General features: G+C 36.0%; 1 protein-coding gene across 4 annotated transcripts in view; it reads right to left on the bottom strand.

The window, feature by feature from the left end:
• The window catches only part of RANBP17 (RAN binding protein 17), a 341,553-nt gene that overhangs the window by 242,684 nt on the left and 74,250 nt on the right, over positions 1-24,619 (bottom strand). For all 4 annotated transcript variants that reach the window (XM_043488704.1, XM_043488707.1, XM_043488705.1 and 1 more), the window contains exons 13-14: positions 20,855-20,960; positions 2,233-2,368 (exon numbers count right to left, since the gene is read on the bottom strand). In XM_043488704.1, the coding sequence (XP_043344639.1) occupies positions 2,233-2,368; positions 20,855-20,960 (242 nt within the window). The remainder of the gene's footprint in view (positions 1-2,232; positions 2,369-20,854; positions 20,961-24,619) is intronic.

The raw sequence follows: 24,619 nt of genomic DNA, 5'->3' as shown, positions 1-24,619 counted from the left end.
TGTAGACAGTTAGAGGAGGTGGAAAATGTTTTGTATACATGAAGTATGCAGTACAAGTATGGAGTACTGAAGCATGAAACTGATGACATACATAGAGACTGGAAAGAACTTTAAGTCATACTCTATATGATCCAGTTAAATGATATAATGCTTAAGAGAGCTTAGTACAGTTCCTGGTACAAAATAAATACACACTAAACATGGAATTTGATAATACTCTCACCAAAATTTTTTTTTCATTTGGTCCTCCATAGTTGGTTGACAGAAACAGTATGCAGAGCAAAATGTGAACAACAATGCCAACTTTGCAGGCTTGTTATAAGACCTAGAGAGAATGTGAAGAATTCCTAGAGTGCCAGACCAGACATTAAGGTTCTCTCAAAACAGTGCACTAAGGCAGATCAGCAGAAAAGCCAAAAAGAAAAGGAAAGTGGAAAGCTTTGGCTTCACTTTAGGGTTATGTAGTATGAATGCCTCAGAAATAACATCATCTAATTCTCCTTTAAAACAGAATAAGATGCGCCAACACGTCAGAGTAAAATGAACACTAAAGACATCCCCGCCTGATGGCGTGTTTCTGATGTACTTTGTTCCTAACACGTGAGCAATTTCAGAAAAGAAATACACATCTTTTATGACTCATTCTTCCACAATTACCTTGTATTAATAGTTATACACATAACAAGAATCTTTGGGAAAAAAAATTTCTCAAATCTCACTGCCCTAAAAAATTTCATTTTACATATTTATTTCCAAATACTTTAAACACAATAATTTGAAGGCTTTTCCACTCTACATTACACTGTTTTGACTTAAAACCCAGACCAAATGGATATTAGATAAGTAATATTTCCAGCATATTCATTTCTGCAAAAGCAAAATACAAACTCTCTGGGTACATTTAAAACCTGACAATTTATCATAATTCCATGTGTATAAATTTCATACTACATAATTTTTCTCTGATTCTCCTTGGTCTTATTGTCAACCTAAAACAGTTATATCTAGCTACTCTTTTTTTCTCCCTAGTAGTCTCATTCAGTATTAGCTTAATTTTAAGAAAATTTTATTAATCCTGAACGAAAAAAATCCTGAAACAGCAATAAAATATCACAGTACATTGGACAAAGAAAGTATCAAGCTACATCACTTTTTTGAAAAGCAAAGAAAACCTGAAATAAACTAAAGGATGATCTTAACAAAATCAAATGACTTTTCAAACTACTATACAACTACTGGGATTGGGGGCAGGAGGAGAAGGGGGTGACAGAGGATGAGATGGCTGGATGGCATCACCGACTCGATGGATATGAGTTTAAGTAAACTCCAGGAGTTGGTGATGGACAGGGAGGCCTGGCGTGCTGCAATTCATGGGGTCACAAAGAGTCGGACACAACTGAGCAACTGAACTGACTGATACAACTACTGTTAAGAGAAAACCATAAATGAACTGAAGGTTAAGCTAAATTTTCCAAAGACAAAAAAGCTCAGTCCAATATAAAAAGCTTCTTCTAGAACTTAATCTTTCAACATTACTAATACAAACTACAAAGAAGTAAGAATATTCTTAGGACTTACTACAGAGAAGGATTTGTGGAAGGTAAAAAACACTTAATGGATCTTACTCAAGCGTCACAGTACTACTAAATATCTGGTTAGGTTCATATAAACACCTTCAATAATACCTTAATGTCTTAAGATCAAGTTACCCAAACATCATGCTAAAACTTTCAACTAGCAGAGTAAATGTGTTCCCTTCACTAAGGTAGGTTAACTGTGGCCTCTCAAAGGCTTGTCTTCTTACTCTTCTTGTCCTCATCATTTATCATGTAAAAATGCTGAGGAATGAGTGGAAAATATGCTAGAAATCACATAAATAAATATCAAAATAAATACCTCTCAGAACTACTAAAAGAGTAAATCTTAAGTTTTAAACCTTGAAATACAATACAATAAGGCAAAATTCAGTACGGTGTTTTAACCTTAACTATTTAATGACTAACTACATAAAAAATATTCACTACCTACCAATCAATCTTCAAAGACAACAGTAAATCTAAGCATAAGATAAGCAATTTCACATTGCCTCCAATAACAATTAATCAATTGACTTCAATTGATCAATTAATTTTTTATATGGAAACTGCTCAAATATATCATTCAGCTTAAAGGTGTTACATGTGAACATCTTTTCTTCAATAATACTAGTTTTAATCTCTAGTAAAAACCTACCTTTGAGGTTCTTTGAAGTTGATCACCAACATATGTTTTACGAAACTGATCCAAGAACCACAGAATTGCAAGTTCTATTTTCTCATTAGAACACTGAGGCAATCCGGTATCCATTAAAGATATAAGCTGAAAAACTCTTTTCACGAAGAAAAAAAAAGGACTTCAGTAAAAAATTCTTAGAGAAATAATATTAAAACATTTACCAACAATTTTATATAATATAAAAAGTGAAAGAATACAAATGCTTATAAAAAAAATATTTCAAAAATCATCTGAAATCCTACACTAAGAGATACTACAATCTGGTCAAATTCCTTCTATCCTTTTTTCCTAACACATACATATACATGTCTAGAAACCTACATGGACATACAATCATTAATTTACTAAATTTTATATATAAATACATGTGATATACATATAAACATATAACATCTATATGCTAAACACCTACCATTATATATCATATAAACATATATATTAACTTAAATATGTATAAAACATATATATTTATAAAACATTTTAGTAAAAGAGAATGATATTGAATGTGTAATTGTGTATTTTTTCATTACAACATATTTTCATCAAATCATATATTTTGAGCTCACATGGTTCAAAGTACAAAAAAAAAAAATAATTAAGAGGTACACCCATCAAGCTATATCACTTTCTTAACGAGTAATAAAAATTTTACCCGAAATAAATTACAAGATGATCTTAACAAAATTAAACATTTTAAATATAAGTATGCAATTATTATATCAAAAATCATAAATGAACTAAAGGCTAAGTTAAATTTCCTAAAGAAAAACTTACTAGAATAAAAAGCTTACCCTAGGATTTCCCCCACCCTTCCCCCGCAAAAAAAAAAAATCCTCCTATTATCTATTTTCCTTAAAATTTTTCAAAGAACGGCTGCCAAGTGCCTGGTACTAACAAAATCAGCATACCATAATAAAATTTTTAAGAGACAGAAATAGAAGTTCCAGAGGAAATAGTATCTACTTTTTTTTCTCATTGTACAAAGGCAACTGGGTCCAGCCCCAACCCATCCACTTCCATCCATGTATGCACACAAGAACATACACATACACACTGCCAACAGTCTGTGTCGTTTCAGAGACTTTTTAAATGTATGTACAGGCAAATATGACTAATTATTCTCCTCCCAACTCTTTACACATATGAAGCATACTATACTGTTATATTGTTAAACCTAGCTTTCTTCATTTACTAATATACCTTATAGATTTTTCATGTCAGATATAAAGAACTTCCTTATTCTCTTTTTACAGCTGCTTAACATTCCATTATATGAACATGTGTGCTCAGTCACTAAGTCATGTCTGACTCTTTAGTGACCCCACGGACTGTAGCCCGCCAGGCTCCTCTGTCCATGGGATTTTCCAGGCAAGAATACTGGAGTGGGCTGCCATTAACCATATTATTTTCAACATTCCTCTACTGATGGACACTAAAGTTGCTTATAATATTTTGCTGTTACAAAAATGCTGCAATTCACAATCTTTCACACATCATTCCACACATTTGCAGTTATAATATAAACCTTAGAGTAAAAGTCAAATTATTGGCTTAAAGAGTATGAATTTATAATTCTGACAGCTATTCCAAAGAAGTTGCCTTCCAAAAGTCTGTTCTGTACATCTGTGTCTCTTTTTCTAAAGAACAGCATTGAAACAAGTATACTATCAAGGGTGAAACAGATCACCAGCCCAGGTTGGATGCATGAGACAAGTGCTCAGGGCTGGTGCACTGGGAAGACCCAGAGGGATGGGATGGAGAGGGAGGCGGGAGGGGGGATCGGGATGGGGAACCCATGTAAATCCATGGCTGATTCATGTCAATGTATGGTAAAAACCACTACAAAATTGTAAAGTAATTAGCCTCCAACTAATAAAAATAAATGGAAAAAAAAAAGGAAGTTGCCTTCCAATGAAACTGAAATAATTTATACTCCTGTCACCAGTAAAGGACAGTGTCTACACACATAGATAATTCAGAGTGATACTAAACTTTAGAATTTACTGGAATCTGAAAAAATGGTATCTCTAATATTTATCATTTTTTAATCTCATAACAACTAATGTTCTGCATACCAGGAGACCTCCTTGTGTCCATCATCTGTGGTCCTCCTTCAATCCCTTTTATTCCTTAGGGTTTCACTAAGGTGTCTTTTATTAATAATTCATTATAATTTTTAGTTACTAAAAGATTACATGCAGAAAACTTCCAAAACTGTGGCCATCAATCATCTTGTTTCCTTTCAGTTAATAAATGAAAAACCTACTGACAACTCTTATGGATTTTGCAATAAGAACAACATCTTACCCAAATCTGAGGTGTTTTTATATTTCATCTTTTTATATATACTGCTATGATACACTGAAACTTAATCTTGAACATCTCTTGTGAGATATGGCTCAACATTTTTTGCAGATGACTGCCCAGCTGCTTCAATACCCATTTGTTTCTCGTATAGTCTATTTTTGCCCACCATTTTGAATTACCCCTTATCATATACATTAGGTCCATTTGTGAATCTGTATTACTTTCTGGATATTTTATTTTATTCCACTGATCGGTCTCACTAAATGTCTTGCCCAATTATTTTTTTTATTATTAATTTTCTAAAACGCCACATAAAATTAAGGCTATGTCAAGTTTTAATAATCTCATTTTGAATATAAACTTATATTTCTCCGAAATACAACTACTGTCCTTTTTCCTACCAGCAAAGAGTTCTAGGAAGAAAATATCTTATTTACAGAAAATGAACTTCTTTATAAATCTTGGTATTTACTGCCAAAGTGTTAAGAAATAATATTTTGGCAACCATTTTTATAGTTAAATAGCTAAATTAAGCTACTTATTTAAAAGTAACTTCACTCACTAAATATCTTTAATGTTATTAAAATTTATGAAGGAAAGCTTAAGAAAGATCAGATTTAAGAATCATATTGTCAACCAGGTTTGTTTTTCTAAAGAAGTATTTATTCTTTGATTTTGAAAGGAGGAACAAAGCTAGCTTTTAAAGTCTACATATTGGTCAATGCATAGACTGCTGAAGTAGTTTTAGTTAAATAAATACAGACACCAAGCCTCATCTCTGGATTCAGGTGATTTTAAGTTACTAAATGCATATCCTGCTTTTAAATTCTTACAAGTAGGACTTCCCTTTTCCTACTCTAGTTCTTTGTTGATTCTGTGCAACTGCTTGTTTACTTTTATCTCCTTTAAATAGCATACACTCCAAAAATCTGAGGAAGACATGAAACCAAAAGACAAGTTTGCTGGGGTGCCTTTACAACTCATATTAAGCTGGTGATTTGCATTTGCTTAAGAGGCAATGATATCCCAAGCAGGAGAGTAGGAAAAAGTTCCCAGGGGTGTACATGATCCTTTTGTCAAATAAGCTTTGATAGCTGCATTAATACAGGAAGTTCAGCTGCAAGTGACTGATATCCAAAGTACAACTGCTTAAACAACATAGATGTTTATTTCTCTCTCAAGCAAAAATCCAAGGCAATGTTCTAGGACTAGCTGGTGTTCCACGGTGTTTCAGAGACGCAGGTTCCCTCCATCCTGTTGTTATACTTGCCTTCACTCACCCAGTCACTTTATGGTCTAAGATGGATTCTTCAGATAAACCCATGTGCATATATGTTACACATACCACGTTTACTTACATTCAATTGCCCAGAATATAATCACTTAACCATACCCAGATGTAAGAGATTATCATAAATCTAGTCTTTATTCAGATGGCCAATGCCCAGAAAAACATTTCAGGTATTCTATTACTGCAGAAGAAGGAAAGAAGAGATACAAGAGAACTAGTAATCTCTGCCATAGTACTCTTCAAAGATTTGTGGCCACCAATAACAAATGCTTAATACCAAAGTTTGTATTATATATAGGTTAGGTGAGGTTATTGAATATTCACGTGCAGTTTAAATTTAGTGGCCTACATTTATTTTTACCTTTATCTTAAACTATCTTTGGAGCATGAAGGGAATACAAATACAAAATACATTAAATAACTTTGATTCAAGTATAAGCACACCATCCAAGTATAAAGAAATGGACGAGAAGGGGACGACAGAGGATGAGATGGCTGGATGGCATCACCGACTCGACGGACATGAGTTTGAGTAAACTCTGGGAGTTGGTGATGGACAGGGAGGCCTGGCGTGCTGCGATTCATGGGGTCACAAAGAGTCGGACATGACTGAGCAACTGAACTGAACTGAACTGTGGGATAAAACTTGCAAGAGAACCAGCTCAATAAGTGTTTGGAAATCAGAAGACAGGAATTACTAAAACAACACAGAATCACTGAGCCATGCTGAAGGTTCAGTTAAGGTTAAGAAAAAAATGTATCTTAGGAAGTTAACACAGTCCATGGAGTCACAAAGAGTCAGACATGACTGAGCAACTGAGCGCACACACACAGTGGTACCTATCTACAGAAGAGTGTAATATTTTTACACTGCTCAACAGATTAAGAGAAAACTCTGAGTTTAGGTTCTGCCACGCAGAGGAGATAAAAATACAGGGGTGAACAAAGCAGATAAAGCTTACTCCTTCCCTATTCTAGTGGTATAAACTAAACATTAAGAGATAGTAAGTAATAAGAAGAAAAATAGAGTAGGATAAGGATGTTATTTTGGAAAGGGAGGTCAAAAGAGGTAGAGACATCTGGATACAGACCTGACTAAAGTGACAGAGTACTATATAAAATCTGGGAGAAAGCATTCCAAGCAGAAGAGAAGCACAAAGCCCCTAAAGTGAAAATATATTAGTAATACTCTTAAGAATACCAAGGAAGCCAGTGTATGTAGTTGAGTTGAATGACAAAGTATATGAAATAAGGTCAGAGAAGTAGCACTGTACACTCCAGGCCATTATGGCCAAGATTTTGGAATTTCTCTCATGTGGGACAGAAAAAGCCACTGGAAGTTTCTGACAAGAGAAGAGGAAGCAACACTACTGAATGGAAAAGAAGCAACACTTGTCTATACCACAGCAGGGTTTGGGACATAGAGAGCAAAACACAGCTAGTTGCAGAAGTCTTCAGTGAATAACGAGGAATGAGCGGGAGAAGAATAGCTGAGAATAGCATGGAGAAGCAGAGGGTGCCCTGACTGAGAGGAGCGTGCAGACAGAAGCAAAGTAAAGAGGGCACAGGGTAAGACAGATCTCTAGGAAATCTCTCAGAACGTTCATATTCTGGTCATGACGAGTGAAAGTGAAATAACCATTATATTATCTTTATTTAATTGGAACTGTATGGCATGAGCACAAACATTCTTATTTGCTAAGTCAAAGTAGCATATTTTGAAATTTTAAACATGTCTTAAATGTCATTATCATGATATTGAAAGTTTTTATGAATATCAACCTTTTCCTGATAAAATAACATAAATTTTTAGCAAGAACTTCTGAACTTCTAATTTTGTAGTGTTTTCCCAGGAGTTACAATGGTTATCACCTAACAATAATACACAGAAGGCAAATAGTATTACAGTTCTAGTTACTTGGAATTTCTTCATGTGAAATTGATATTTTAAATTTTTACATAAAACACAGTTCTTACCTAATTTAAAATCTCAGTATGTTAGAACACATATTTATGTTTTTTCTAAACAAAATATCTAAGTCCTGGTACATACCCCACCTTGAATCTGCTTGGCTTAAACACCCACCATCCCCACCACCACCTCATCTCATTCCCGGGCTCAACTTCTTGCCCTGTAGCCCCAGGACAGATTCATACAGTTCCTGAAGTTATGAATCCTCACTCAGGGGAGCGCAAAGGCCTACCATAGCTCCAGCCAGCCTCCACCTCCAACCAATAGAACCAACAGAAGCTCAAGCATGCCCAGCATCTCCTCAAAGGGGCCAAGGAACAAAACGAAGAAGCATAGAAAAGTTAAACACTCCAGGAGTAGATTTCAACCACTAAAAAACAGGATACAGAAATAAGTGATGAGATAAACTGCTTGCCCTTAGTCCCCATCCCCCTGCCACCACCAAGATGGACTGTTTTGAAACATATCTGTTCCACGTGGTCTCTGGGAAAAACTGTAAAAGTGAGCAACCAGGTGTGGAATGCACCACCTTTTATAATTGATTCTCATTGTTTATGGCAGTTATGTGCTATAAAATTGCTGTAAAAACTGAATTAGCAAATACTAAACCACTGCTCCTAGAGGTGATAAAGGAATAGGTTCCTGAGGAACTCTGGTCACAATATTTTCATCAACTACTCAACACATAACCTGTTTTATGTGTTTCTGTTTAAAGACACCTTATTTAATATATATTTTTGATTCATTAACTTTGAGCTCATAGCCAAGAGCACTAAAATTTGCCCCTGAAGAAAGCCTACCGAACAAACGTATTTTCTGTGTAAGGCACATTACAGCCTTCTTGTGCTTAGGAATACCAAAGAGCACCTCAGCACTATACTGGAGGAACATCTTAAACAGAAAAAGCACCGACAGAAAGGACAAAATATGAAAAATACGGCACTAAATCAGAAAGCAGAAAGGAAACATTTATGATATGAGAGCTGAAACAAGAAGACATACCATCTGTTCGACCTCAGCTGTGAAAATGTACATCGGGCAACTCAAATTTTTAGCCACTATGCACAGAACCAAGAATGACTACAATTTGTTGTTGTTCAGTCACTAAGTCGTGTCTGGCTCCTTGCAACCCCATGGACTGCAGCACACCAGGCTTCCCCATCCTTCACTATCTCGTGGGGCTTGCTCAAAATTATGTCCACTGACTCAGTGATGCCATCCAACAATTTTATCATCTGTCATCCCCTAGTCCTCCTGCCCACAATCTTTCTGATGGAAAAACTGTGGGTAGAACACAAAATGCTGTTTCTGTCATTATCAAGCTCAAAGAACCTCACCTATTTCCACATCAAAAGCAGTACCCACTAAAGCTCAAGGTTAAGGAAGGGTTAAAACTCATCATTGAAAATTTAAAGGAACAAGGGCCACTAATTATTTATAATAATAATCTTATATAGTCCATGAACACTCCTATTTTGGGTGTAAAAAAAGTCAAACGATAAATGGAGACTTGTTCAAGATATACAAATAATAAGTGCCTTATCCTTATACTTTATCATCTGAAATTCCTGAATGAGCCAAATATTTTTCAGTCATTGATTTGAAGGTTGCTTTCTATAGTCAAACCTGTATTAAATCATCCTCTACCTATGGCTTTAAAACAACTGAGAGGATTCTTCGGCATTACAGGCTGTTGCCACATTTGGAATCCGGGTTATGGGGAACTTGCCCGGCCTTTATATAAACTTATAACTGAGCATCAGCAGGCCCAAACTGAGAAGCTGGTTTGGTCCCCAGAGACTCAAAGGGCTTTTAAGGCTCTTCAAGCTGTTCTTCTGCAGGCTCCAACTTTGAGCTTGCCCACAGGATCAGAGTTTAGTTCCTTACTGAAAAAAAGGCTAAGGCCACATTCCTTAAGGTTAACTGCTACTATTGTTTCGCTAATACCTAAAATCATAAGTTTACTAATGGACAAAATCTTACTGTAGCTACTTCTCATCATGTAAGTGGGATCTTAAACTCTAAAGTGAAGAGTGACAATGACTCCGTCTTTCAGTTCAGTTCAATCGCTCAGTCGTGTCCGACTCTTTGCAACCCCATGAATCACAGCACTCCAGGCCTCCCTGTCCATCACCAACTCCCGGAGTTTACTCAAACTCATGCCCATCGAGTCGGTGATGCCATCCAGCCATCTCATCCTCTGTCATCCCCTCTCCTCCTGCCCCCAACCACTCCCAGCATCAGGGTCTTTTCCAACGAGTCAACTCTTCGCATAAGGTGGACAAGTATTGGAGTTTCAGCTTCAGCATCAGTCCTTCCAATGAACACCCAGGACTCATCTCCTTCAGGATGGACTGGTTGGATCTCCCTGCAGTCCAAGGGACTCTCAAGAGTCTTCTCCACACCACAGTTCAAAAGCATCAATTTTTCGGCGCTCAGCTTTCTTCACAGTTCAACTCTCCCATCCATACATGACCACTGGAAAAACCACAGCCTTGACTAGACGGACCTTTGTTGGCAAAGTGATATCTCTGCTTTTTAATATGCGATCTAGGTTGGTCATCACTTTCCTTCCAAGGAGTAAGCGTCCTTTAATTTCATGGCTGCAGTCACCATCTGCAGTGATTTTGGAGCCCCCCAAAATAAAGTCTGACACTGTTTCCACTGTCTCCCCATCTATTTCCCATGAGGTGATGGGACCAGATGCCATGATCTTAGTTTTCTGAATATTAAGCTTTAAGCCAAACTTTTTTCACTGTCTCCTTTTCACTTATCATCAGAGGCTTTTTAGTTCCTCTTCACTTTCTGCCATAGAAGGGTGGTGTCATCTGCATATCTGAGGTTATTGGTGTTCCTCCCGGCAATCTGATTCCAGCTTGTGCTTCTTCCAGCCCAGCGTTTCTCATGATGTACTCTGCATATAAGTTAAATAAGCAGGGTGACAATATACAGCCTTGACGTACTCCTTTTCCCATTTGGAGCCAGTCTCTTCTTCCATGTCCATTTCTAACTTTTGCTTCTCATCCTGCATACAGGTTTCTCAGAGGAGGTTTCAGGTGGTCTGTATTCCCATCCTTTCAGAATTTTCACCAGTTTATGTGTGATCCACCCAAATCACAGTGTATGTATAACTCACTGAGAAGCCAGATATCCTGGAATGTGAAGTTTCAAGTGCGGCCTTAGAAAGCATGCTCTAGAACAAAGCAGTGGAGGTGATGGAATTCCAGTTAGAGCTATTTCAAATCCTGAAAGGTGATGCTGTGAAAGTGTGGCACTCAATATGCCAGCAAATTTGGAAACCTCAGCAGTGGCCACAGGACTGGAAAAGGTCAGTTTTCATTCCAATCCCTAAGAAAGGCAATCCCAAAGAATGCTCAAACTACCGCACAATTGCACTCATCTCACACACTAGTAAAGTAATGCTCAAAATTCTCCAAGCCAGGCTTCAGCAATACGTGAACCGAGAACTTCCAGATGTTCAAGCTGGTTTTAGAAAAGGCAGAGGATCCAGAGATCAAATTGCCAATGTCCGCTGGCTCCGTCTTTAAAGCTGCTGTAACTCAAGGGGTGTCGAAAGCTCTAGGAATAGAATATCACTTGCACTGTTCCTGGAGACCCCAATCTTCAGAAAAGGTAGAAAAGGCTAATGACATTATTAAGAGATATCTGCATAAGCTAACTCAGGAAATACAAGACAGCTGGTTTAAAGTTTAACCCATACTTTTATGAGGGCTTGAACTGCCTCCCCCCCAAAATGGGATTATCTCAATGACAGACAGTTTTTGTGCACAGATATTGTCATAGATCTTGAAGCCTTGGAATTAACTATGTGACTCAGCTTTCAGCTTTTCAACTTCCTCATCAATTGAAGGCTTAACATGGTGGGTTTTTCCACTTCAAGGAAAGGACTTTATTCAACTCTGCAAATGCCTTCACCAACAACAATCATATGTGACGTCTCTTCTTTATCTGATGACATCTAACAATCCTAAGATGGACTGATCTAACTATGGACATAACGTAACTTTTAATTTTGATTATGATTTAACTTGGTTTAAGAACTATCTTGCCTTACATCTGTAACTGTATAATGGGGTTTGTTTCTAATCGTCTGAAAGCTTTTAAGTTATAAATGGTTGTTCAAGCTCCTATGAGTGCCACAGCTTCCTCCAACTATTACTTGGGGCTCCTGGATCAGAGACCCTCAATATGAGAGTTAGGAGAATATGTTGCCTCAACAATTTAGGGACAACACCCCATCACAGCAGGAAGTAGTTATGGAATGAAAATGACACTCCTTTCCGTTGACAACATAATTCTCCTAAAAGAAAAGGGAGAAATGAGAGTCAGTTCCTAGGTAGGTTGGTAAGAAGTCCAGGGTCCCCAAGGAGGAGAAAGGGGTTTGGGGCTCTCAAGGAGGAGATAAGGGATCGGGAATTCTCAAGAAGAAGGAAAGGACTAATATTTTTTTCCTACATTCCCTGGTCTTAGTCACATAAAATATTTTTCCTCTTTATGCCCAGAGCTGATGATTACACAACAAAACAACTCAGCTTAAACTCTGTACTAAGGATTATATAACAACAATGTATCCTTCCTGAGAACCTTCTGACTAATCCTGCTTTCTTAAAATGTATATTGTGGGAGTGGCTCTGGTAAGACCTTTACAACCTTGAGCCATTCTTTTGATTTACTGTAATAACCAACTGAAAAAGTATATAGCTCCCTTGCTTAGATTAGCAAGGGGCTAGTCTATTTCTCCCTTCTGATGTCTATGTCAGAAGTTTCCTCTGTCCCTTTTCACACTTTAATAAAACTCTGCTACACAAAAGCTCTTGAGTGACCAAGCCTGGTCCCTGGTCCCGAAGGTAAATCTTCTTTGGAGATCACAAATTCGACACCATGTACCGTAAGCTATCACCAGCATCAGGGTCTTTTCCAATGAGTCGGCTCTTCGCATCAGGTGGCCAGAGTACTGGAGCTTCGGCTTCAGCATCAGTCCTTTCAATGAATATCCAGAGTTGATTTTCGTTAGGGTGGACTGGTTTGATGTTCTTGCTGCCCAAGGGACTATCAAGAGTCTTCTCCAGCACCATTTGAAAGCATCAATTTTTTGGTGTTCATCATTCTTTATGGTCCAACTCTCATATCCATACATGACTACTACAAAAACCACAGCTTTGACTGTATGGATCTTTGTTAGCACACTGACGTCTCTGCTTTTTAATATGCTGTCCAGGTTTGTCATAGCTTTCCTTCCAATGAGCAAGCACCTTTTAATTTCATGGCTACAGTCACTAGCATGAGTACTGATTTGGTGGTTAATAAATTTTAGCAAGTACACAAATCTGCAAAAATGCAATCTGTGAAAATTGTTTTCTCTCATTTTCTCACTCACTTTTCCTTCCTTCTTTCTTCCCTGAAAATGTATCCTTTTCCCCATTCTCCCCAAAACTTTAGCTGATAAACTTCACCTAAGGCTTTGTTTTCTAGAGAATACACACTAAACACAAAACAAAACTTATTTAAAGCTAAATAAATGCATTTGCTGCTTAAAGAAAAAAATTAAGATTTTCTACTTGGTAAATACACACCACTTTTATTTCCTATTATATATATATATATTTTTAGGAAAATAGTGCCACTGGGTAACTTTCTATTTGATGATGAAAACTTTAAAAAAAGAATCAAAATAATTATGCCAAAATTATACTTAATTCTCACTTTACTAAATATGTCATATTATATTAAAAGATGGTACAGAAGCAAATTATTCACTTGGTTTAAAATTAAACAAATCATTTTGAGAATGTCCCTATTCATATTTTAAAGTGGTTTCATATTGGAAATAACGAATCTTAGGAAAAACTAAAATATTTAATTTCTATTCAGATTCAAATTGGGATGGTTTGAAATGAGATAGCTTAAAGGTTAAAAATGGTATGAAATGAGAAATTTCTATTCAAAATGGCAACAAATGTATTAAACACTTAAGAATATATTAAAAAAATAATAGTGAGGGAGAATATCACACTAAAGACTTTAGTAGGGTAATAATGATATACTAAGAGACTTCTAAGATCAGTGGAAAAGAATGAAACACCTAGAAAGAGACAAAAGAATTCTGAGTAACATTTAAATGGCATTTTAAATTGGTAGAGAGTGGAGTTGACAACGACTGGTTAATACCTTGGAAACTTTCAAAAAAGCATATAAAACAAAATATATGTTGAATATATTAAAAAATAAATATAAAAAGCTGAAATTGTTAAAGAACCAGGAAAAAATATAGGTGAATATTTTTATTATCCAGGTACGGAACAACCTTCCTAAATATGAGCATTAAAACTATATGATAGGGACTTCCTTAGTGGCCCAGTGGCTCAGATTCCATGCTTCCAACACAGGGTCTGGGTTTGATCCCCGACCAGGGAACTTAGACCCCACATGCTACAACTAAGAGTTTGCATGATGCAACTATAAGTCCCTCATGCCACAACTAAGACCTGACACAGCCAAATTAATGAATTAATGTTTTAAAAACATGAAAGAAAAAAAATTCAGATTTGAATATATAAATATTTCGTGTGCTTAGTTGCTCAGTCGTGTCCAACTCTTTGCGATCTCAGGGACTGTACCCTGCCAGGCTTTCCTGTGCCCATGGAATTCTCTAGGCAAGAATACTGGAGTGGGTTGCCATTGCCTTCTCCAGGAATGTAAATATTTTAAAGCCAGTAAAAAAGAAATTTCTAAAACTCTAAAATATATATAGAAGACATATTCAAAATGAATAGCAAAATATTACAATCTGATATATACTGATATATATTGAGTAATTATGAATAAATTAGGAAAGATAAAGAAAACCAAGTGAATGATACAATCTAATAAAAAAGCACAAAGAAAAATAGAAGTGGCAAGAAAAGGAATGGAAAAGAATGTTTGATACCACTTCTAAACAAAGAAATACAAATAAAAATGAGACATAAGTTATATATAAATTGGAAAAGATAAGAATCCTACTACCTGGTGTTCAACTGCAGGAAAAAATAATAACTTCTCACAGCCTTTGGGTTCAGAGGATAAACTGGTACTTTTCCAGAGGCCATTTGGTGATGTGTACTGAGCATTTAAAGTGCTATATGTATACTATTCAACCAGCTACTCAGCTTTAGGGGATAACTCTGATAAAATTATTTTGATCTATATAAAGATACAGCTAAAGGAATATTCACCTTTGTAATAAGGAAAAATTGAGAAACAACCTAAAATTTCCAAAGCAAGGACATATTTAAATTATGGTATAGCTTAGAATATTGAGCAGCTAACAATTTCTACTTCATTTTTTACCTAATGTTCAGGTAAAATGTTCATAATATAATGTTTGATTTTTTTAAAAAGAATTGTTCTAGAGTTTCTTTTGGTAATACAGCGCTTACTATTTCCCAGGTATTGTCTTAAGCACCTCAAAATTATTAACTCATTTAGTCCTTATACTGGCCCAAAATGAATTAGATACTATCATGAGTACTCAGTTCAGTTCAGTTCAGTGTCCAACTCTTTGCTACCCCATAGACCGTAGCACATCAGGCTTCCCTGTCCATCACCAGCTCCCAGAGCTTGCTCAAATTCATGTCCATCAAGTCAGTGATGCCATCCAATCATCTCATCCTCTGTCGTCCTCTTCTCCTGCCTTCAATCTTTCCCAGCATGAGGGTCACTTCCAATGAGTCAGTTCTTCACATCAGGTGGCCAAAGTGTTGGGAGTTTCAGCTACACCGAAGTCTTGCAATGAATATTCAGGACTGATCTCCTCTAGAATGGACAGGTTGGATCTCCTCGCAGTCCAAGGGACTCTCAAGAGTCTTCTCCAACACCACAGTTCAAAAGCATCAATTCTTCGGCGCTCAGCTTTCTTTATATTCCAACTCTCACATCCATACATGACTACTGGGAAAACCATAGCTTTGTCTAGACAGACCTTTGTTAGCAAAGTAATATCTCTGCTTTTTAATATGCTGTCTAGGTTGGTCATAGCTTTTCTTCCAAGGAGCAAGAGTCTCTTAATTTCAGGGCTGCAGTCATCATCTGCAGTGATTTTGGAGCCCAAGAAAAAAATGTCTGTCACTCTTTCCATTGTTTTCCCATCTATTTGCCATAGAGTGATGGCTGGATGCCATCCATGCAACCCATGTTGAGTTTTGAGCCAGCTTTTCACCCTCCTCTTTCATCAAGAGGCTATATAGTTCCTCTCCACATTCTGCCATAAAGTTGGTGTCATCTGCATATCTAAGGTTACTGATATTTCTCCCGGCAATCTTGATTCCAACTTCCGCTTCATCCAGTCCGGCCTTTCTCATGATGTACTCTGTATATAAGTTAAATAAGCAGGGTGACAATATACAGCCTTGATGTACTCGTTTCCCAATTTGGAACCAGTCTGCTGTTCCATGTCCAGTTCTAATTGTTGCTTCTTAACTTGCACACAGATTTCTCAGGAGACAGGTAAAGTGGTCTGGTATTCCCATCTCTTTAGGAAATTTCCACAGCTTGTTGTGAACCACAAAGTCAAAGGCATTGGCGTAGTCAATAAAGCAGAAGTAGATGTTTTTCTGGAATTCTCTTGCGTTATCTATGATCCAATGGATGTTGCCAATTTAATCTCTCATTCCTCTGCCTTTTCTAAATCCAGCTTGAACACCTGTAAGTTCACAGTTCACACACTGTTGAAGCCTGGCTTAGAGAATTTTGAGCATTACTTTATTACCATGTGAGATGAATGCAATTGTATGGAAGTTTGAGCATTCTTTGGCATTGCCCTTGTTTGGGATTGGAATAAAAACTGACCTTTTCCAGTCCTGTGGCCACTGCTGAGTTTTCCAAATTTGCTGGCATATTGAGTGAAGCACTTTCACAGCATCATCTTTTAGGATTTGAAATAGCTCAGCTAGAATTCCATTACCTCCACTAGCTTGCTCCTAGTGATGCTTCCTAAGGCCCACTTGACTTCACATTCCAGGATATCTGGATCAAGGTGAGTGATCATTCCATCATGGTTATCTGGGTTATGAAGATCATTTTTGTATAGTCCTCATGTATATTCTTGCCACCTCTTCTTAATATATGTAAACATATATTTAATTTATATAATATAAATATAATATATAAATATTATAAATAAATATATTTATATAATATAAATATTATATATGCATTATATAATGTATAATATAAATATACATTTATATTATATATTTATATATTTTATAGATATATATTTATATATAATAAATATAAACATAAACTTATATTTATACAAATTTTATATTATACAAATTTTTATAAATTTATATAAACATTTATATATTTATAAATATATATAAATATAATATATATAAATATATATAATTCATTATTACATAATATATTCCTATATTATATTTCTTCTATATATTTTATTATATATTTATATATTATTATAAGAATTATATTATGTAATAGTAAATTATACAATATTAATCATATATAATAACATTATATTATTTTATATAATATATTGTTATAATTATATTTAATACATTAATGTAATAATTATAGTAATATTATATATAATAAACTATAATGTATTACTATATTATATTTTTATATATTTTATATAATATAATGAATATATAATATATAAAAATACATTTTATTGTTTTTATTATTGATTACTATTATTAATATAAAGTATATAATTAAATATATATGATAAAATATATAATATATAAATAATATATAGTATATAATATAAACATATGTATATACTATACATACATGTATTATATGCATTATGTGTATATATTATATATTATATATGTATATATATATATATATAACACACCTGCTTCTGTTAGGTCCATACCATTTCTGTCCTTTATGGAGCCCATCTTTGCATGAAATGTTCCCTTGGTATCTCTAATTTTCTTGAGGAGATCTCTAGTCTTTCCCATTCTGTTGTTTCCTCTATTTCTTTGCACTGATCACTTAGGAAGGCTTTCTTATCTCTCCTCGCTATTTTTTGCAACTTGGCATTCAAATGGGTATATCTTTCCTTTTCTCCTTTGCCTTTAGCTTCTCTTCTTTTCTCAGATATTTATAAGGCCTCCTCAACCAACCATTTTGCCTTTTTGTGTTTCTTTTTCTTGGGGATGGTCTTGATCACTGCCTCCCGTACAATGTTACGAACCTCCGTCCATAGTTTTTCAGGCACTCTGTCTATCAGATCTAATCCCTGGAATCTATTGTCACTTCTACTGTATAATCGTGATGGATTTGATTTAGGTCATATCTGAATGGTCTAGTATTTTCCCTACTTTCTTCAATTTAAGTCTGAATTTGGCAATAAGGAGTTCATGATCGGAGGCACAGTCAGCTCCCGGTCTTGTTTTTGCAAACTGTATAGAGCTTCTCCATCTTTGGCTGCAAAGAATATAATAAATCTGATTTCAGTATTGAGCATCTGGTGATGTCCATGTGTAGAGTCATCTCTTATGTTGTTGGAAGAGGGTGTTTGCTATGACCATTACGTTCTCTTGGCAAAACTCTTGTTAGCCTTTGCCCTGCTTAATTTTGTACTCTTAGGCCAAATCTGCCTGTTACTCCAGGTATCTCTTGACTTCCTACTTTTGTACTCCAGTTCCCTATGATGAATAGGACATCCTCTTTGGTTGGTTGTTCTAGAAGGTCTTGTAGATCTTCATAGAACCATTTAATTTCAGCTTCTTCAGGATTACTGGTTGGGGCATAGACTTGGATTACTGTGATATTGATTGGTTTGCCTTGGAAACGAACAGAGATCATTCTGTCATTTTTGAGATTGCACCCAAGTACTGCATTTCGGACTCTTGTTGACTGTGAGGGCTACTCCATTTCTTTAAGGGATTCTTGCCCACAGTAGTAGAAATAATGATCAACTGAATTAAATTCACCCATTCTAGTCCATTTTAGTTCACTGATTTCCTAAAATGTCGATGTTCACTCTTGCCGTCTCCTGTTTGACCACTTCCAATTTACCTTGATTCATGTACCTAACATTCCAGGTTCCTATGCAGTATTGCTCTTTACAGCGTCGGAGTTTACTCGCAACACCAGTCACATCCACAGCTGGGCACTGTTTTCACTTTTGCTCTGTCTGTCCATTGTTTCTGGAGTTACTTCTCCACTCTTTCCCAGTAGCAAATTGGGCACCTACCAACCTGGGGAGTTTATCTTTCAGTGTCATATCTTTTTGCCTTTTCATATTGTTCTCAAGGCAAGAGTACTGAAGTGGTTTGCCATTCCCTTCTCTAGTGGATCATCAGAACTCTCCACCATGACCCATCCGTCTTGGGTGGCCCTATACGGCATGGATCATAGTTTCATTGAGTGAGACAAGGCTGTGGTCCTTGTGATCAATTTGATTAGTTTCCTGTGATTGTGGTTTTCATTCTGTCTGCCCTCTGATAGATAAGGACAAGATGCTTATGGAAGCTTCCTGATGGGAGAGACTGACTGAGGGGGAAACTGGGTCTTGTTCTGATGGCCGGGGCCATGCTCAGTAAATTTCTAATTCAAATTTCTCTTGATGGGTGGGGCTCTGTTCCCTCCCTTCTGTTTGACCTGAGACCAAACTATGGTGGAGGTAATGAAGCCCCTTGAACTGCAAGGAGATCAAACTAGTCAATCCTAAAGGAAATCAGTCCTGAATATCCATTGGAAGGAGTGATGCTGAAGCTGAAACTCCAATACTCTGGCCACCTGATGTGAAGAACTGAGTCACTGGAAAAGACCCTGATGCTGGGAGAAGATTGAAGGAAGGAGGAGAAGGGGTTGACAGAGGATGAGATGGTTGGATGGCATCACTGACTCGATGGACATGAGTTTTGAGCAAGCTCTGGGAGTTGGTGAAGGATAGGGAACCCTGGTGTGCTACAGTCCATGGGGTCGCAAAGTTGAACACAGCTAAGCAACTGAACTGAACTGAAGTGGATGAAGGTAACAGCGACCTCCTTCAAAACATCCCATGCACACAATGCCACACCCAGTGCCCCTGACCCTGCAGCAGGCCACTGCCAACCCTCGCCTCTGCTGGAGACTCCTAGATACTCACAGGCAAGCCTTGGTCAGTCTCTTGTGGGGTCACCACTCCTTTCTCCTGGGTTATTATTAATTATCAGTACTAGTATCCCCATTTTAGTTTACAATATTTAAATATAATACAATTTGTGTTAAAAAAAAGTTGAAAAATACACATGTAATATACACAACTTTCAAATATCAATTAAAAAGACTCAAAAATCTTAACCAAATGACAGTCGTTATCTTCAAATTAATATGTAACTTTTCATTTGAAACTTTATAAAGCATTCAGAAAAATATGTATTATTTTGTTATAAAGAAAGACATTCGGGCTTCTCTGTGGCTCAGTGGTAAAGAATCTGCTTGCCAATGCAGGAGACACAGGTTCGATCCCCGATCCAGGACGATCCCACGTGCTGCAGAGCAACTAAGTCTGTGAGCCACAACTATTGAGCCTGTGTGCTAGAGCCAGGGAGCTGCATTGGCTGCAGGCCACAACCACTGAAGCATGCGCACCTAGAGCCTGTGCTCTGCAACAGGAGAAGCCACTCACCGCGGCTAAAGAGTAGCCCCCATTCGCTGCGGCCAGAAACAGTGCATGCAGCAACGAGCCAAAAACACACAAATAAATCAATTTTTAAAAGAAATATATTATCAAAAATCAATTACAATATATGGAAAACTAGTTCACTCATATTATTCATATGAATATATTTGACTGTACTATTTATCATTGATATGACTCCTACAAATCACTTAAGCCCTAAGCCCTGGTTTTCTCATCAATAGAAAGGAAAATAATACCTTCCCTAAAAGGCCAAGTCCAAAATGCTTGAGCTCATAGTACTAGCTCAATAACTAAATTTCTAAATACTTAGGAAATTTCTGTAAATTATATGGCTACTACTTACCGACAGGATAATTCTCCATCCATAGCATCATGTTCATCTGTACTGGTATATGTTAATCTTCCACCAACAACTGTTCCAACTAAGTATACCAGCCAGGCAAGACGTCCTAATACATAAAAAGAAGAGTTTAGAAAGAAACAAAATTTAGATAGAAACAAAGCTTATTTTTCAGAATATTCTAAAATGAGCAAAATTTCTTCCAAACTAATGATAAACTGTGAACTTAGTTCCTAACACAGAGTAAAGAGTTGGTTTTCATCAAGTTCATCAAGGCAGTAAAACAGTTTAAATGAGATTTTAGAACCTGATACAACTATGAATTCAAGCTCTACCAATATGCTACGTGATTTTACACAAGCTACTTACCTCTTTAAGTTTTAGGATTTTCATTTGCAAAATGGAGAAAATATCTACCATGAAGACTTGATGAACATAAATTTGATAACAAAACACCAAATGTAATGTCAACATCAAGGGCTATTAGTAAGCCTAACTATATCCAATGAGCAGTATCTTTTTTGAACAGTCCATGTCATGATAGTATCAGTCTCATCATTTTTAATATTGCCCAGGCTTGGAAGATAAGAGATGGTAATAAATTTATTCCCTTTGCATTTTAAAAATCCAAAATTTTTACTATGCAAATTATACTGTTTGACGACCAAATTAACTTCATGGGGAGTAGCAGCAAAAGACTAAATAACTTTACAAGAGCGGCACAAACGGCAACACCTGCAGTTTCCACAATCTTTGGAACGGTCAAAACTGACTTTAGAAATGGAGGTGTTTATTGAGTAATTTTTGTTTTAAAGACACATTACATCTTTAGATTCACTCATCTATGTCTCAAATTCTCCAAGATTTTTGAGATCTTTATGAGCAATTAACAACAAATCAATTATTTTTCAAAAAAGAAATTTTTTTGAAAATCTTACCTGGTAAGTATCCACATCCCCTTAATCTATCACAAAACCATGAATAAATCATAATTGACTAAGTATGCAGCCTTTATATTAGCAATGTAAAAAGAGAACACTACCTTGATCAAGTAATTTATAAAACAAACTCAAGCTTCAAGAAACGTAAAATTAGTGGGCAAAAAAAGTTAACAGAAAAAAGGGCCATGTAGGAAACGGATAACAAGTTACCAATATGCAGTTGAAATGTGTTTTATGATCAATATTAAAGCCTATTAAAAACATAATGCTCTCCTTTGATGACCTCACTTCTGTGGACCCTCTCAAGTGGCAGCTGATTTCTCTTTTGCACCTCTGGTAACTTGGGCCTCAAACCCAGCTGTTCAGTTGATGTTCCTCATTTTTACTTCCAGAACATTCCCCCTCTCCATTGTAAAAGCACTCAGCTTTACATCTTGTGTCATTATAGTACCAAATTATCTTTCTTATTGCAACTATCTACTCTGAGTTATTACTTCTTATCTTTTGAATATGTTAGTTGCGGGTCCATTGTCACTCTTTCCAACATTATTTTTATCATAACTGGAAACAATTTTAATTATCTACAAAGATGAATTTTCCAACTCCCAACAATCCTTTGTTCTGTTAGGAAACTACAAACATTGACCACCTAAACAACTTTACTGAAATATAATTCACATACCATCCACTTAAAGCATATGATTCAATGTTTTTGAATGAATTCACAGGGTCACACAATCACCATCACAGTCTAGCTTTAGAACATATCCATCCCTCTTGAAATCTTATTCTGTACCACTCCCTACCCCGCAGCTCTAAGGAACCAAGCAACCACGAAATCTACTGTATGTCTCCTTAGATTCTTCCTATTCTATTTCACACGGATGAGCTCATACAGTGGGATCTTTGGGACTATCTTCTTTCACTTAGTATAATGTGTAAGGATCAACCATGTTTTAGCTTCCTATATTGGGATTTCAATCGTTTTTATGTTCAAATAACATCCCAATTTTGGCGTATATCACATTTTGTTTAGCCATTCAAAAGCTGATGGACACTTGGGCTGTTTTCACATTTTGACTTTGTAAATAATGTTTCTATGAACATTTGCATAGAGTTTTTAATGTAGATATGTTTTCATGTCTCTTCATATCAAGTGTTGGGATTCATATCAAGAATTGGAATTGGTGGGTCATATGAAAGCTGTATTTTAACATTTTGAGGAACTACCAAACTACTTTCCAAAGAAGCTGTATCATTTTACATTCCCACCAGCAAAGTATGAACACCCAACTTCTCCAAATCCTTGCCAATACTTGGTATTACCTATCTTTTTATTGTATCTCTCCTAGTGGGTATAAAGTGGTATCTTGTAATTCTGACGTGCCTTCCCCTAATGACCAACAATGCTGAGCCTTTTCCATGTGCTTACTGGCCTTTTTTATGTCTTCTCTGAAGAAATGTCTATTTAAATTCTTTACCCATTTTAAAATTGGGCTGTTTATCTTTTTGAGTTGCAAGAGTTCTTTATATATTATTGATACAAGTTCCTTGTCAGATATGTGATTAGCAAACATGTTCTCCCATTCTGTGGGTTGTTTTCATTTTCTTGATGGTGTCCTTTGAAACAGAAATGTTTAATGTTCACGTGGGACAAAACTGCTAGTTTTTCTTTCGATATTTCAGCTTTTGATATCAAATCTAAAGAACCACTGCCCAATCCAAAGTCATAAAGATTTAGTTCTACATTTTCTTCTCAAAGTTTCATAGCTTTAACTCTTACATATTGGACTATGATTCATTTTGATTTGTTTATTGTGGGACATAGGGGTCCAACTTCATTCTTTCGCGTGTGGACATTCAGCTGTCCCTGCACCATTTGTTGAAAAGACAATCCCTTTGTCATTGAATTGTCTTCTCATCCCAATCAAAAATCACCTGATTACAAACTGGAGCATTTATTACCTGAACTCTCAATTATATATCACTGATCTAGTGTCTACTTTTACACTAATACCATGCTGTCTTGATTACTGCTGCTCTGTAGTAAATTTTGAAATAAGAAAGTATGAGTCTTTCAACTTCCTTTTTTTTTTTTTTTCCCCAAAATTACTTTGGATATACTGGGTCTCCTGGATTTCCACATCAATTTAAGGATCAGCTTGTCAATTCCTGCAAAGAAGACAGCTGGAATTTTGACAGAGATTACATTGACCCTGTAGGTCAATTTGAGGAATCCTTCTAAACAATATCGTCTTCTGAACTATGGCCATGGATGTCTTCCAACTGATTTAGATCTTTGATTTCTTTTAATAACATTTTACAGTGTATAAGATTTAACACTTTTGCAAAGTTTGTAGCTAAGTATTTTATTCTTTTTAATGCTACTGTAAGTCAGCGTCACTTAATTTTGATTGTTCATTGCTAATATATAAACCCACTGCTAATTTTTACTTACTGATCTTGTATTCTGCAACTTTGCTACTCTTGTATTAGTTGTAATAGTTTTTTGGGATTTGTTACTTTTTTCACTTCCTTATACCCTCATGTCTTCTCTAACCTGCTTGCCTATATTCAGTTCTGTTGTCAATCATTATAATCTGTCTTGCATAGGTCAATTTCTCTCTTCTTCCACATTCTCATCTTACAAAACCATAATTGTTTAAATCCAATTTAATATAACTGGAAAAAGACACAACCATGTTGAGTAGTCTCACCTTGGATTCACCTTTTCAGTCAGGCCTTACACAGCTATCCTGCCAATTTTCAATACCTAGAGTATGACAGCATGTCTTCAAGATGCTGCTAGTGCCGCTTAGTTGCTCAG

This window comes from Cervus canadensis, chromosome 16, assembly GCF_019320065.1.
Source record: "Cervus canadensis isolate Bull #8, Minnesota chromosome 16, ASM1932006v1, whole genome shotgun sequence".
Lineage (NCBI taxonomy): Eukaryota > Metazoa > Chordata > Mammalia > Artiodactyla > Cervidae > Cervus > Cervus canadensis.
Note: the sequence above shows the minus strand (reverse complement) of the source record. Positions and strands in the feature narration are given on the sequence as shown.